Raw genomic sequence first — 17,218 nt, forward strand, 5'->3', positions numbered from 1 at the left:
CGGTATCACTTTATGCGTTTGGCCGTTTAATAGCCGGTAGTAATGAATATTATATTATTTGTGATAGTAAAAATTTGTAGACTGCCAAATAACATTGTAAATTTAATAAAAGTTCATCCGATTACACGTATTTTCCCATTACATGAGTTGTAATATAAATAGTAAAGAAAATGACTGTGTTAGAAATAAAAAAAAAAAACTGATGAGCAGGATTCGATCCAGCGACCCAGCGATTACGGGACTTCAACGCTAACCACTCGGATGCCGGCGCTTCTTGGTACAAATGGCCACGCACAGGTATATATTGGACGACTGAAATTCTCGTGCGCTTTTCTCAATAACGCTTGAGAAGTACGCGCTAAGTAGTGGAAGCGGCCGTTGGATTTAACTGCACACCGTGGCTGCCGTGGTGGACGGCCACAACAAGGAAGAAGGGTGCTGGCCGCAGACTTGCGATACGGCGAGACTGGTCGCAGTTTGCTGCAGGGCTTTCTGGCTGGCTGTTACCGAAGCAGAAACTGGAGACAGCGGAATTGCCTGCTTGAGTATGTTACTAGACAGGGCTGTTCTCTTGTGCTGGAGGTCTGCAGATGTCATTAAGTGGTGTGCGCTGCTCTGTGTATTGTGTGAATTCGGTCTGATAAGCGCACATTATGGAACCAGTACTTGCTTACTGCGCTTGATATGTCAGTTCTCGATTCCCTAAGTTTTTCAGAAGCGTATTGCTTTGGTCACTGGATTTGATGTCATTTGATTTTTCGTTATGTTCTACGCAATCAATCCGCTCCTAATTTAACTGTCACATTGCAGGTGACGCTTTTATGGATTGTATTTTTATTGCCGGCCGGTGTGGCCGTGAGGTTCTAGGCGCTTCAGTCTGGAACCGCGCGATCGCTACGGTCGCAGGTTCGAATCCTGTCTCGGGCATGGATGTGTGTGATGTCTTTAGGTTAGTTAGGTTTAAGTAGCTCTAAGTTCTAGGGGACTGATGACCTCAGATGTTAAGTTCCATAGTGCTCAGAGCCATTTGAACCATTTTTTTGTTTTTTTATTATAAAAATTGCCTTACAGATTTGAAGTAGAATTTGCTCCTTGCGTAATGGTATTGTGTGTAACTTTTAATATATATGTATTTTAAGTAATTTTTTTATTATGAAGCAGCATTGACACTTAATGTGTTTTCACTGTAGTGGAATTTCACGCTGTTACGTGAGCATTTTGGTGTTGAGTAAATTCTTCTTATTGAGCAGCTAAAAACCTGATTTGCTTGCCCATACTGTAATAGTCTTGGTCTGGAAAAAGTAACTGTCTTTTAAATTTCTAAATTGTGCTATTTTTATGAGAAAACAAATATTCAGAACTTCTTTAAATAAAATAAAAATTGTTTTAGCAAGTAGCAAGAACCACTCTCAGCTCAACCCATCCTACCACCCCCTCTAGCGGCTTACTAACTTATTCGTTTCGGAAATGCTTCCACCCTTGACCCGAAAGGCCAAGATTATGCACTTTTGGACTACAGAGAAATCGCTCCGGTTTCGTGCAACAAAGACCGCACTGTTCCCCGCGTCCTCCCGGCACGTTTTACATAGTGTCCACTCCTAGTGCTGCCATCTGCCATCCGTGAGGGTTGTAAAATTCCAAGTCTGAGGCTGGCACATACACGTAAGCAAGTTTCATGACATCTTTATATCACTTTACATGGTTTTTCCTTCGGGAAAGTCAATGTAGCCGAGACTTTCTGAATGACAAAATCATGATGTGAGGGCATTCTGAAAAGTAATACCACCGAATTTTTTATGTGCAAAATTTTAAAACTTTTAAAATAAGGCAAACTTTTTTTTATTAACTTTCAGCATCTTTCTTCTTTATGTCTACGTATTTATTCCTCAACGTAGTCATCCTGGTGATGAAAATATTTCTCCTAAAGAGACCAGTCTGTTAATGCCGTCACTGCAGAATGCTTGACTTTGTTGACAGAGCCACAACCCCCACCCTTGCTCGCATCGCTTCATCACTATCAAAGTGAAGCCTTCGAGGGGCTTCCTATGGAAGCAGATTTTCATGTTGGCACATACACGGATGGGGCAAAGTCTGGAGTGTATGGAGGATGATCTATGACAGTGAACACAAGGCATCAGATTGTTGCAGATGCCGCAGCCCTCGTGCGTAGTCTGGCATTGTCCTACTGAAGGAGAGGGTGCTCTACGTGTGGACGAACTCTTATTAGTCGTGCTTTCAGTTTTCTTATGGTCTCGCAGTACACCGACATAGTTACGATACACTCTACAATTCGGGGCACTGTAGCGGCACAGGGTCACAACTTGCGTCAGTGAAGTGGGAAAGTCGACCAAGTAACATGTATGACATGTAACACGTATGACATGTAATATGCGAACAGAATAAAACATTCGGAGACATTACTTTTCAGCACGCCCCCGTAGATAAATTGTGATAATGGTGCACTACAGCGAACTACACGCTTGTGTGCAGTGGAGTACTCAAAGAAGCTGTACCGTGAAACAGTAAACTTATCAGTATCAGCACCCTTAATGTTAAACCGTAACAGCATTTCTAGGTGGAACAAGAAGTCTAAAAATAGATCTTGTGTAACATCAGTTAGAGTGAACTTCTTAAATGTATTTTACATGCCAGAATCTGACTACTATTTGGTGCCATGACAAAGCAAGCCGTGGACATATCTGGTACGTGCCCCAAACACCCGACGTCGACAAGTCCGTTTCCTATGTTATTCTGAGTTGGTCCCATGGACGGGCCTCATACTTACATAACACGACAGAGCGTTTTTCAGATTATGCAATGGTGGTAAAACCTCATAGTCGATCAATTATCGACATAACTTGTTATCGCACTAATGCCTTCAACTGAAAACGTAAAACACGTAAATTCTAGTATTTCAATTTTTGCTTCGATTTTTATTTTTATACTTCAAGAGAACTAATACATTCCCTTGGCGGTGTCTATCACAAAAACATTCAAAGCATAAAAATTCGGAGCACCGCGAGCAACGCGCAACGGTACATATGCCACAGTCACATCACATTTTTGGTATGAATGTCATCTGGAAAAGTAATCTCGTTAACATTGTTAACGGTAGCTCGCGATAATTTTGCTGCAGACCACGCATTCTCTTTAAAGAGGCCATCAGTATACCAGTTTCACCGCTAAGCGGCCCATTGCATAATAAGGGATCGCTTTGCCCACTCCTCGAGTCAATAATGTACGATAACGACTCCATTTTTACGTAAGGCATCATTGTCCAAAACCTGATGGTAGGTTTCTTGCAAGAGCTTTCAGATTTTGTGGTTGTTGCGTACTCATTCTGGTGACTTTCCATTAATTGGTTTACGTCTTGTTGGACACGAGGAACAAATTTTCCACTGACTTATTGGAGAAAAAAAAAACTGTTGGTACCAACAGGTTTCCGGAAAGAGTCAATCCGTATTGGTCGTTGTAGGAGTGCGTCAGGTGACTCAATTTGCCGACATCTGTTTCCGTAACTTTCTCACCTCAAAACGATAACATTCTGTTACTAGATATGTGATACATTCTGTTTGATCCGTATTTATAACGAAATCGGGATTGAATGCTGGAATTATAGTGCATCTTTGAAGTTGAGAAAGTCTTGTTTCCGATGATGCATCAGATTTACGCTTGTCTCTGGTGCTAACGTATTTGGCAACATGAAGCTGTTGAATTTTGCGTTTCTCTTCAAAGAATCGCGATAGGCGTTTGAGGCTTTAGTAAATTCAAAAGTTTCCGACTGCAGTAAGGCTGTTGCAGCCACTGCCCACTGCAGCAACGCTCATGTAGTAACGTAAGTAACCAGATGTCAATTGTTTTAACCTCTGTAAAACTACCAAACATCCACTAATCGATCATTTTATATTTATCTCGAGTCGATCCGCCGCTTATCACTCGGCTCTTTCATCGCAATAGCTGTTTTGAACTTGTAAGCTTGCGCACCCTTGCATTGCCCACTACAGATTGTCACTTCCCAGGGAACTGTTACCAACTTATTTGTTTGTCTCCAGTTCGGTGGCAAATGTGGTCCTCGAATCCAACAAGACGTACACCAATTAATTGAACGGCATCAGAGTGTGTACAAAACAGTCAAAAAATTTGGAAAATTCGCGAAAGAAACTGATTATCAGTTTTTGGACGTCACGTAAAAAAGGGGGCGTTTTTGTACATTATTAACCCATGGGGTGGGTAAAGCAATCCCTCCTTCTGCGATGGGCCGTTTGTCGATGCATTTCGTATACCTATGTGTTTATTAAAATTAATTTCGCCAAAGTGGTTGCCGTTCAGTCAACCCTGCAATGTACAGTTTTACAGACTGACGAAGAATTACATTCGCCTGTTACAGGAGTGTGCTATTCTCATAACGCAGGGAAGTCACAAGTAGAAGCGATGTGTTTGAAATACACGCGTTGATGCATAGTCAGTTACAGACGCCAGCTGTAGAGAATGTTTTGATGTGCTTGGTTTGCCGCAAAAATGTCGCCAGATCGCAAGGTATTTAGCAGCGTTAACGAAGCTGCTTTTCGAAATGGTATTCATACTAAAAAATGTGACGTGACTGTGGGATATGTGCCCCCACGCGATGCTAGAGGTACTCCGAACTTCTATCTTTTGAATGTTTTATGATACATATCATCATGGGGAATGCACTAGTTCCCTTAAAGTACCAAAGTGAAAATCAAAGCAAAAATTGAAATAGCAGAATTTTTTTTCCTTTTTCACTTGCTGTTAATTATATAAGATTATGTAAGACGTATGATGACAAAATTCATTTTTAATAAGATTTAGGATGTCTGTTACCGCGACAACAAAAGAAAAAGAAACGTAAGACGGAACTTGAATAAGGAACGCAAAAACTCCAAACCATGCTCTTAGCCACTGCATTATCGACTCACTTGATTTTACGCTGCACGAGCAACTTGATGAAGTGCCGTCGAAACTTTGATCGTCATTTTCTGGGAGACTATTGACTGACGCTAGCTAAGACAAAATATGTGGTCTTATGTTTTCACGCTCATTCACATTACGAAGTTTCGATTGTGTCAGAGAGAGACGTTCAGAGGTTTCCCCTTGTTATTTACTTTGGATTCCTAGGCTTCGGTCATTATTGTTGCTGCCTCTCTCAAGAAGTTTTCATGGTGAAATATTTATACGTTTCATTAATGTTCTGATGAGAATCTTTGATAAATGAGGTACTTCACTATAATTCACTATTTTTAAGAAATTTCGCTTTTTGCATGAGATAGTGTGTAGCTGGTGACTCTGATTCATGCAAGATGACAGGCAATTGTTTCGTGGTTCCATACATTTGTGCAGTGGAGATAAAAAGCTGGATAAGCTGCCCAAATGTTTTAGCAACAAGTAAGAAGGTAGGCAGATAGGAGACATGATATCAAGGGGATTAACATGAGAAAGTCTTTCAAGTAGTTAGGTTAACTAGAGAAAGAACACTAAAAAAATCAATGAACAATAGGGAACTGACGAACAAATACATGTGATAGGTGGCAAAGACTGTTATGTGATGGATGTAAGAAACGCAAATGCTGTCAAATAGCAAGTTAAATGAAAGTGGTGGGGTAATTGTTTGCTACGAGAAGTGTGCAAAAACAGTGGAGTGCTAGAATAGGAGGTGTTAGGAAGTAATAAAAATACTAGAATATTGATACAGATGAACCAATTAAAAAACACTGAAAATGAATATATTGTTCAGAGGAACAGAGAACTAGGTTTAAACGTTTTGTTGGCAGTAAGCTCATCGGAGATTACACACGAACTAAATTTACATGAAGAGTAGAAAACAAAGTCGACATCGGCATGTTACTGGCACAAATCTCACATTTGTCTGGAACTACAAGTTGATCAATAGGTGAGGAAAAACCTATCTAATCCCTTCAGCCTTTTGGTCTGTGAAACTATTTTTTGGCTTGTTTTCACTCCTCTGGCACACACCTACTCGCATGAGTCGTATGGGTTAATCCGTGTTGGCACTGTGTGGTTATAATTAAAGTGCAACTATTCACAGAGGTCCAGTGTAGGCTCTAATTATCGTACGGCAGCAAAACTAGGTACATGTTCTAATGGATTAATGAAGAACTGATTTACGCTGAAAAAAATTAGTTCCAAATTTGGCCAGGTGCAAACCTGGCGCTGTGAATGCAAAAAAGACGTATAAAAAATGTTTCGATATGGATTGTGAACGTGGCGTGGGCAGAAAAGGCCAAATAACTGAGAAAGGTGTAATGTTGATTTTATTATTAACCACCGCTTACACAATTTGTTCAATATGAGCACTGGAGACGTCGATGAAATGCTGTACAGTGCTAGATTTGCACCTGGTGGCCAAAATTGGAACAAATTTCTTTCCGATGTAAATCGATTCCGCATTAACGAATTAGGATATCGTAGCTGCGTTTTAATTATAAACACCCGGTGCCACTGCAAGTGTTGGCAAGACAACACAAAGCAAATTTAGTAGGTCGGCGAGTGTTGTCACAACAGCAAGGTAAGATACTTCGTTCTTTTTCATTACATTGTTTACATGAGCAACGCTATTAATGTTTTCTTGTCAAAAGAAGTATAATAACCACAACTGTACATTTTTCTTTGTGTTTTCAAGTTATCATGTTTATTGAGGAAAAAATGACAACAATCGCTAGCGTGCGGGTTAGGACTTTGTTTAATAATTCTGAGCTAAGCAATGTTAATTAAACCTCACTTTCATGGTAAAAAGTATTTATTGTAAATGCGGTATTATTACTTTTATTTTTCAGATGTAACTGGCAAACATACTTGGTCCGAAAGTACCTTGAACGAAACGTAGGACATCACTGACTTTTCTGAAGCTGACAGTGCTAATACTGATCGTCCATTACAACTGCTGGTGAGTGATATAAAGGAAACATCTTCAGAAGAAAGCAGTGAGGAAGCCAGTTGTCTCAAAAGTAGTAATCAATCTGAAACTTTTCATACTGTGGCAAAACAAAATCATCATGAGAGACTCAATCTCTGGGTATATGTTTACAACAATGTGTGTAATCAAGAGAGTCCCACGAAGTGAATCCTCAGTCTTCTAAATTGAGTATGACACAGCAGAGGCAGTTAGGGAGAGAGAAGAATTTTGTTGAGAAGAATTTTGTTGAGAAGAATTTTCTTTCTGCAAATGCTTTCAATACAGAGATGAGGTACATGTTAGTTTATTCTACTAAGAATAATTAATTTTAATTTGTAAAAATAGGTGATAACTAGTCCAAAGATTTAGGATTTCTGAATACTAAATTATTTTAAGGTGTTATGAATGATTCAAGACTAATCCACGTTTAATATTAGGCCAAGAAATTTCTCTATGAAGTTCTGCTATTTTGGTCATAAAAGAATGTGGAACATATTTTTCAATGAGACTGTCAACACAAGACAGTCAGATAATAAGTGCGAATGTTTGGGTGAAGAACGAAACAGTTTATGTAACCTATCACTTACAGATAGAATTGTGCAGGCCTACACACATTAATGGCTATAAGCAGAACAGAGGATTACCATTATTACAGAAGTGTTCCTCTGTGTAAAATTTGTAGTTCTTGGTTACTAAAGAATGAAGTGAAAAGTGTAAAGTGTAAAAAAAAAGTATAATAATAAGTGTATCAGAATAACACAAGGTTAAAATGCACAGCTAAGCTACACTTAGAGGTACTCTTAGATTGGTGTCATCAGCACTGAACCTTGCTATTATTGTACAGATCTTAATTTATGTTGACATTTTTAACGACAGATTACTAAAGAAATAAGTCAGACTATTCAGAAGTCATTATAATAATAAAATAGAGTGAAACTGCAAAGTTATATCTGTTGAACTAGTAATGGTATGGAAGTCAGTATCAGCATTTATGTTACTTCTTTTACATTTAATTAAAAGGTAAGATCAGTTGTGTTTTACCTCATTGGGCAAACCGACATGGACTTGAAGTGTTGCATTGTGCCTAAACGAGGCGACTGAGAAGTGTATTGGGTAAGGTGGCCACGCGAGAGGTGGCTTCGGTAGATCTCTGGAAAGCACCAGTGGTTCACGAAGTGGAATGGTTTCACACTGAGATCTGGACCCAAGCCAGTAGTTGTTGCCCCACAGAAAAGCCGCTCCAGGAGTGCCACTTGCGTCCAGCACTGTAAAGACAAATAATGGAAATCAAAACAAAGCAAAATAAATGAAAAAATAAGTTAAAAAGGAAATCTGTACCAGCTCTCCCAGAAAAAAGTGATAACAGAATCACATGTCTGCTACTGTACGCCAGTTCCGTATATTGAACACAAATACTGTAAAGAGTAAACGTAACAGTTCACCACATAGGTGTTGAGTCTTCAATAGACACATAAACAAATCTGAAAACATTGTTGGGCTCAGATGATGTCCTTCTTCGGAAATAAGTAATACAAAAAACACACACACATAATTACAGAGAGACTGGGTCTTATTAGTGTAGACTGACATTATTATAGTTGCAGTGGTGATTTAAAATGGTATAAATTAGTGTTCTAAATATATAATTTGGACTACAATCTTCTTCTGTACTACATTAAATTCATTAAGAGTTTTGGGCCTCTTTAGCAGCTGCTGGTGCCTATTTCAGTCCTGGTTAGGACTGATTTTTTGCCCACACTAAATCCAAATCTGTACCAGGTGCCTCTCCTAAGAGTTGTCGGGCGCATCTTGTGTCGTATTTTGACAGATATCTGTAATTTTGTTTTGTGATGGGTAGCTAGGGCAAGCATAAACAAATGCAGCTCATGCAGTCTTTCATGCGACGTCCAGTGTCAACGGAAAACTTTGGTTTATGTTTTAAAGCACAATTCTATGCGTCCGTCTGCTGAATAATGCAGTAGGTCAGTCTGGGAGCGCTCTATCGAATGGTCACGTATAATTCCTCTTGAAAAATCATTTTGTTTTTAATGGAAAACAAACCAAAGTTCTTCGTTGACACTGGACGTCGTATGATACATGTGATGAACAATATTTCTTTGGGCCGACTCCATCTACACATTGCAAAAACGAAATTGCAAATATCTGCCCCAAAACCTGACGACTCTTAGGAGAGACATCCTGTATGTGCACCAGGAAACTCACAGCTGCTTGCAGGCATTTCATCTACATCTATATCTCCATGACTACTCTGCATTTCACACTTAGGTGCCTGGCAGAAGGTTTTTAGAACGACCTTCAAGCTATTTCTCTACTGTTCCACTCTCTAACAGCGCGTGAGAAAGATGAACGCTTAAATCTTTCTGTACGAACTCTGATTTCTCTTCTTTTATTGTGCTGGTCATTTCTCCCTATGTAGGCTGACAATAATAAAATATTTACACATTCAGAGGAAATGCTCATGCGTATGGCACTGTTGGCCGGGAAGCCCCATCCTGGGAAGTTCGGCCGCCAAGTGCACGTCTTATTTCAGTCGACGTCACATTGGACGACTTGCGTGCCGGTGATGAGGATGAAATGATGATGAGGACAATACAACACCCAGTCCACAAGCGGAGGAAATCTCCAACCCGGCCGGAAATAGAACCCGGACCCGCTTGCGCGGGAGGCAAGCACGTTACCACCCAGCTGAGCAGGCGGACACATTCAGAGGAGAAAGCTGGTGAATGAAATTTCCTGAAAAGATTTCGTCGCAACGAAAAACGCATTTGTTTCTATAATTGCCACCCCAACTCGCTTATCACATCCGTGACATTCTCTCCCCTATTTCGCGATAATACAAAACGAGCTGCTCCTCTTTGACTTTTCTGATGTTCTCCGCCAATATTACCAAGATGGCCGCCGAGTGAGATCACAGGTATTTTGTTCGTCCGCTAAAAGAACTTATTTAAGAGGAAATAGTGTCAAATTTAAAATTTCTTTGTTTTGTATACTTGCTGTAGTGTCCGTTCTTGTCACACAACTGAATATTAGCGTCCCAGTAGCGCTTGTTCTTGAAAAAATTTGTTCTTTAGCTGAAGTCCCGATAATAGCGAAATTTTGCGTGACATAAACACAAAAATTCTACTCACATTTTCTTGCTAGTGCAAAATTCGTTTAAAAAAGACTGCTACTATTTTCATCAGTGTCTATTGTCGCAATAAAAGTGTAATTAAACGTTTCTAAATCGTATTTAACCAACACATTTCGTATTGTTTACCAGTTAGATAGACACAATCTAGACCTAAACTTCCCGAGTTAGGCCGACCGAAGTGGCCGAGCGCTACTAGGCGCTTCAGTTTGGAACCACGCGACCGCTACGGTCGCAGGTTCGAATCCTGCTTCGGGAATGGATGTGTGTGATGTCCTTCGGTTAGTTAGATTTAAGTAGTTCTAAGTTCTAGGGGACTGATGACCTCCGATGTTAAGTTCAAATGGTTCAAATGGCTCTGAGCACTATGGGACTCAACTTCTGAGGTCAGTAGTCCCCTAGAATTTAGAACTAGTTAAACCTAACTAACCTAAGGACATCACACACATCCATGCCTGAGGCAGGATTCGAACCTGCGACCGTAGGAGTCGCGCTCAGATGTTAAGTCCTATAGTGCTCAGAGCCATTTGAACCATTTTTTTCCCGAGTTATAAACGTTTAAAAACCTGACCAAACACGCCTGATAACGTAAATTCTCTAAAAGCAAATTAATTACAAATTCATTCTTCTGTCATTGTATCTCTAAATCAGTAAAAAAAATAACAACCACCGTACATAAGACTTTTGTGGTGTTTTTTGTTTACGTACAGCCAATTTCGCGTCCTTGACAAATTTAAAACATTATTTAAACTTAATTATTCTTTCTAAACTGACCATGAGTGAGAAATGTGGGAGCTGTTATAGGGTAGTGAGTAGAGAGATTTGTTGCCAATCTTGTAGGAAATATTTTCACTGCTGGGGGGAGGGGGGAGAAGGGGGTGATGCATGGGATGCATTGGGGAGAATGTTGGGAGAACAGACGAGGCTCTCTCCTGGAACTGCAGAGGTATGCGGTAGGAACATTTTGATTGGGGAACAGGAAAGGAAAATCTGTGCCCTTCAAGCACAGTTGGAGGAAGCAAGGAAGGAACTCATAAGGATCAAGGGAGATAGGGGGAGGAGGGTGGTTGGGAACTGGCAGCTGGTAGGAGGATAGGAAGAAAGAGAACGCGATCTGACAGTTTTATCATCAGCATCAAACACAGGTATCTACCACTGCCAAAGTTAAGTGGAGAAGAGCCTCAGGTAGAACTAGGAGCAGGAAATGTGCAGCACACTTCTACCGAGGCCAAGCAGCCTAGGAATATACAAAGTGTTAGGAAGAAGAAAGTGCTGCTGCTAGTTAGTAGCCATGGGCGAGGTGTAGGCCCTCAGTTACAGGAAAGTTTAGGGGCAGCGTACCAGGCCACCGGTATCTTCAAGCCAAATGTAGGGTTAAGTCATGTGATAGAGGACCTAGGGTCTTTATGTAAGGCCTTTACAAAAGAGGACCATGTAGTGAGAGTGGGTGGGGCGGGAAACAGTTTGAACAGGGATGGGGCATATGACATAGGTGGTGACCTGGACAAGATAGCTTCCCTGACTCATGGCACCAACGTACACTTTGTTGAGCTGTTCTAGCGTCATGATCGACCACACCTTGATGGAGCTGTGAGGCGAATCAATGTGGGGTTAGGGATGGCTCTGAGGACAACCAACTTTGCTCATGTTTCTCTGGTGCCCGTCGGGACTATCAACAGATGGGGTTTCACTGGGCATGGCCAACACCTAAACAGAACTGGGAAGGGAAGATTGGTAAAGCTGATTCATGAAAGTATAGGGGGTGGATCTCGGGCCACACATGGTTAAATACCTGTTGTCATAGGTAGGAAAAGTAGGTCTTTTTTAGGATAAATCCAGACAACAGGTTCTTCTGCCTAAAGAGTATCTTCAGCACTTTAAAAAATACTGAAACAATCACTCACAAGACAGATTTTAACAAAGAAAAACAAACCATTGGAAAGAGTATCATGGGGCATTTCACAGACTTAACAATCCTCCATCAAAAGATGCAATCAATAAAAAATAAAATACAACTATTAGAAGTTGAGCTCCAATCTTTGAACTGCAAAGTAGTTTGTATTCCTGAGCACTGGTGTAGAGACACAGAAATCCAACAGTGTTATCTTTGTATGAAAAGGCAAACTCTTACTGCAGAACTACTTCAAGGGGGGGAGAGGATCATGCATTTATATCAGAAAAGGAACACAGTTCAAATCAAGATACGACCTCAGTACCGCAAGTGAATAGAAACGTTTTGAAATATCAGCTATTGAATTAACAGGGCTTGATATCACCAATAAATTAATCATTTTCTGTGTGTATAGATCTCCCAGTGGTAGTGTGGACACTTTTTTCAATAAGTTAACAGAAGTTCTAGATAAAGTCTCAAGTACAAAGGTCAGCGTAATTCTGTGTGGGGACATTAAGATCAACACTAGCATCATAAATAAATCCAGCAGCACCTTCATAAACAGCCTTCAATGTTTTGGCATGTCCCTATTGGTCAATAGTGCAACAAGGGTTACCACAACGACTTCATCAGTAATTGACCATGTGGCCACAAATATGGACAGGGAAAAATGTGATGTAGCTGTAAAAGATCTCGGTCTATCAGACCATCTCTGTCAGATAACAACAGTAAAGTCAGGCATCGAATCATTCCCTAAACTACAAGCCTACAAACGACATGTACCAGAAATCAAAATAAAAGATTTTTCAAACGAACTTGAAAAACAAAGCTCGGATGAAGTGTATAAGGAAACCAATGTGAATATGAAATTCTCTAAATTCTCCACATTGTTTAAATTGAACTTTGAAAAGGCATTTCCAAAAGTATGCATGTCTCTATCAACATCTCACAAAAACAGATGGATAACAGCAGGCATTGAGAAGTCCTCCCAAACACTTAAACTTAAACACCTCCGTTCCATAAAAAAGATTCGCAATGATCCAGCATTCTTAAATTTCTATCACAGATACAAAAAGATCTATAGGAAGGTGCTGATTGCTACAATAATGACAAAATAATATATAATACAGAGAATAAAAGCAAAGCAGTCTGGGATGTTATAAAAAAGGAAATGGGGAGAGGGAAACAAAAGCAGAATAACATACTGCTAAGGGAGGGGGAAAAAGTAGTAAATGATCCACAACACTTATCAAGCTATGTAAATGAGCATTTTTCAAGTATTGCAGAGAAGTTACAGCAAAAATTCCCCCAAACAAATAAAACACCTGTAAATAATGTTGCACTAAATACAATGATGATACTTTCAACCACAGAGAATGAAGCCAGAAAACAATTCAAAAGCTAAAAAATAAAAAGTCAATAGGCTTAGATGAAGTACATATGTGTGTACTGAAATAATGCATAGAGATTGTACAAGGCCGCTTAACAAATATAATAAATGAATCCTTCACATCAGTCCGCAGCTCGTGGTCGTGCGGTAGCGTTCTCGCTTCCCACGCCCGGGTTCCCGGGTTCGATTCCCGGCGAGGTCAGGGATTTTCTCTGCCTCGTGATGACTGGGTGTTGTGTGCTGTCCTTAGGTTAGTTAGGTTTAAGTAGTTCTAAGTTCTATGGGACTGATGACCATAGATGTTAAATCCCATAGTGCTCAGAGCCATTTGAACCATTTGAGCCTTCACATCAGGGACATTTCCAGAGCAGTTATAACAGGCAAGAGCTGTACCTTTGCTTAAGAAAGGCAATGCAGAAGACACAGAAAATTACCTGCCCATTTCCCTGCTGTCAGCATTCTTCAAAATAATAGAAGCAATTATGAAAGACAGATTAATGAAATACCTGAATAAATACAACCTTTTAAGCAAATCACAGTTTGGTTTCCGAAGTGGCCAAAATACGGAGTCAGCCATAGTAGAATTCACAAAAGTTGTACATGATGCTCTTGATAAAGACGAGTGTGTCACAGGTATATTTTTGAATCTTTCTAAGGCGTTTGATACAGTCGACCACAAGATTCTATCAAATAAATTAGAAGTATTAGGAATAAGAGGGGTAGCTAATGACTGGTTTCGATCATACCTAACAGATAGGATACAAAGAGTACAGATAACACATACTTCAAATGGATCTATACATTTAGTAAAACACTTATCAGAACCAAAATACATTAATATAGGAGTTCCGCAAGGTAGCATATTATGAGCAATACTGTTCCTGATATACATATATGACTTTCCCAGTAGTGTTACTCACGGTGAAAAAATCCTCTTCGCTGATGACATCAATATTATAGTCAATGAGAAAACAAGAGAACTCCTTGCCGAAAAGGCAAATGAAACTCTCAAGGAAGTTTATTATTGGTCAATAAGTAATAAAGTGACATTGAACATAAAGAAAACCAATGCCATGAATTTCAGTTTTGAAGAGGAAAAATGACAATGTTAAATTAAATGTAGATGACACCTCTCTAGACTGTGAAACAAATGCAAAATTTCTAGGAATGAATATTGATTCTCAGTTGAAGTGGTGTGAACACACAAAGGTACTTGCAAACAGAATGTCATCAGTATGTTATGCCCTTAGAATCCTATCATCAGTGTGTAATATGCAACGTCTTTTAGTTACATATTATTCATATGTACACTCAATCCTTAGCTATGGCATTCTTTTTTGGGGAACAAATGCACAAAATATGAACACAATTTTCAAACTTCAGAAAAGAGCCATAAGAATAATAACCAAACATACTAGTCGAGCTCATTGTAAAGATCTGTTCAGAACACTGGGGATTTTAACTGCTCCAAGTGAATACATTTACCAGTCAGTTGTACACATAAGAAATAACATTGGTAATTACAGTACAAACAGCTCTGCTCGTGACCATGCAACAAGAGGTAGACTCAACTTACATTTACCAAGAAAAAATAAACATAAAACTCAAAACAGCATTTTCTACCAATGAATAAAATTGTACAATAAAGTAACAAAAGAGATTAAAGAAATTGCAAAAATACACATATTTAAAAAGTACCTGTTAACTCTTTGATGCACAGATTTTATGTTTAATTAATTTTTTAATAAAACATGCATTTTCTATGTCTGGTGGGGTTGCTAATAAAGGAAAACATGAATTAAAATTTTTTATTGTATTGATTTTGGTTTTAGATGGTGGTATATATAATATACCACCATGCCACTTAGGGCCGTACCTAAAGTTTTTGAGATATCTTGGTTTGTGCTTGTAACTCACCTTTAAATTCTACTCTAAGCAGTAATAATTAGTATAATTAATGTAAAATAATTTTATTTCTGGCAATTGGTCATTTACAATACAAAATCAAATTACAAACCTTACAAATAAAATATGTTTCTTATTCCTTTTTGTGAAAATCTTGAAAGCACCTTTTTGTTTTGCTAAGGCACAAAGGCACTTTGCATTCAGCGCACATCCAGAAAGTGCGCACTTGCTTCTTTTTTGTACTGCATTTCGCACAACGTCTGGCGGTAGTACGCTCTGGCTGGTGGGATGAATTGTCGAGACGCTGGCGTGAGGAAACATATGGCTTGTTTTTCTTTACGTGGACTTGACTCTCATGAAGTCTAGATGGCCTCAATGGTGTTTTCTGGGTTACTAAGCTTTGCAGGATACTCATCCTGAAGACTTTGGCAGTCATTTTTTCTCTATCGCCTAGTTCCTTCCAAATTATATAGCTGTTGACGATACTGACATCAAGCAGGTGAAAGAATATTCGGTGCCACCACTTTTTACTTCTCCGGCTTATTTCATATGATTTTTTCAGTTGGTCGAACTTGTCGACATTGTTCATGTGTGCATTGTAATCCATCACTGCTTGAGGACAAGGTAGCTCTATGCGTGAACCATCTCTTTCACGGCGAGTCACTGTAGTAACTTCAGGACTGTGAAAATTTGAAAGGAGATGAACAGCTCTCTTATCTTTCCACTTCAAGTAGAGGATGCCACAGTTGCTGACCCTCCAGTCAAATTCACCTCTGCTTAATTCTTTGTCTGTTTTTAATTTGGGTAAATGTTTCCTTGTTGGTTGAACTGTCCCACAGGCATATATGTTTCTCTGCTGTAAACCAGCCAACAAGTTATAGCTATTGAAATAGTTGTCGAAATAAAGATAATGGCCTTTATTTACGAGTTCAGAGGACAAACTCAGCACTACATGCTCCCCAAGGCCTGTTTGCACTGTGTCACCTACTTTTCCGGTGTAAATATCAAATTTCAAGTTGTAAGAGGTCTTGTCACACAGCATCCACACTTTGTAACCACGCTTTATGGGTTTATCTCTCATGTATTGTTTCATACTGTTGCGGCCTTTGAATTTGATCATTGACTCATCAATTGCTAGGTGTTTGCTGGGTTGGTAACACTTGGAAAAAGATTCAGATAGTATCTTGATCACTGGTCGCAGCTTGTACAGTTTGTCATAACCTGGGTGTCCTTTTTCTGGATGCAATGTGTTATCATTCAGATGAATGTTCCTCAGTAACCATCCAAACCGATTTACTGCCATCAGAGATGCAATATAACGATCATGAAGTTCTGGGGCACTAGACCAGTAGTCTCTGTATGCTGGCATACGCTTTATACCCATCAAAATGTTGATTCCCAGGAAAGTTCGTATTTCATTGTCAGTTGTTGGAGTGAAAGACTTGCCAGATTGCGTCGCATATAAATTTGTTTGGAAAACGATTAGCTCAACTAGCTCTTTTGGAAATATTTTTTCGAATATATCGATAGGTTCTGGATCATCAATGTCCCTAATAAAAGCACTTGGTCCTGATTCACTGTCGAACTGCATTCCTGAGGTAGCATTGAATTGTTGTCCCCAAGTTGGCGCTGTGTCAGCAGCGCGTTTTGGCGGAGTGGACTCACTTTCTTCCTCGCTCTCTGAAACTTCGCCTTCAGACGACACAATAGCCTCCGCAACAATGCTTGCTTCATAATCAGATTCGTCATCTGTGGTGTCAACAGTGGAATCCTCGTCTGATGGAATTTCACACAATAATCGTTCGATTTCTTCATCTCGTAAGCCTCTTCTTGACATTTTCATTTTCAAACAACAGCCTGAATCCAAGTAAAGAATACGTAAGCAAAACAAAATGGAGAAAGAGCTAAAATAAGTCACAACACAATTAAAAACTAAACTTTGTAGCGGAGGAT

At 39.5% G+C, this 17,218-nt stretch overlaps 1 protein-coding gene across 1 annotated transcript in view; it reads right to left on the reverse strand.

Moving 5' to 3' along the window:
- Positions 1-17,218, reverse strand: part of LOC124556202 — a 352,070-nt gene that overhangs the window by 260,730 nt on the left and 74,122 nt on the right. Inside the window, exon 2 of the mRNA XM_047130193.1 lies at positions 7,973-8,196. Within this exon, the coding sequence (XP_046986149.1) occupies positions 7,973-8,196 (224 nt within the window). The remainder of the gene's footprint in view (positions 1-7,972; positions 8,197-17,218) is intronic.

The sequence above is a fragment of the Schistocerca americana genome, chromosome X (assembly GCF_021461395.2).
Source record: "Schistocerca americana isolate TAMUIC-IGC-003095 chromosome X, iqSchAmer2.1, whole genome shotgun sequence".
Classification (NCBI taxonomy): domain Eukaryota; kingdom Metazoa; phylum Arthropoda; class Insecta; order Orthoptera; family Acrididae; genus Schistocerca; species Schistocerca americana.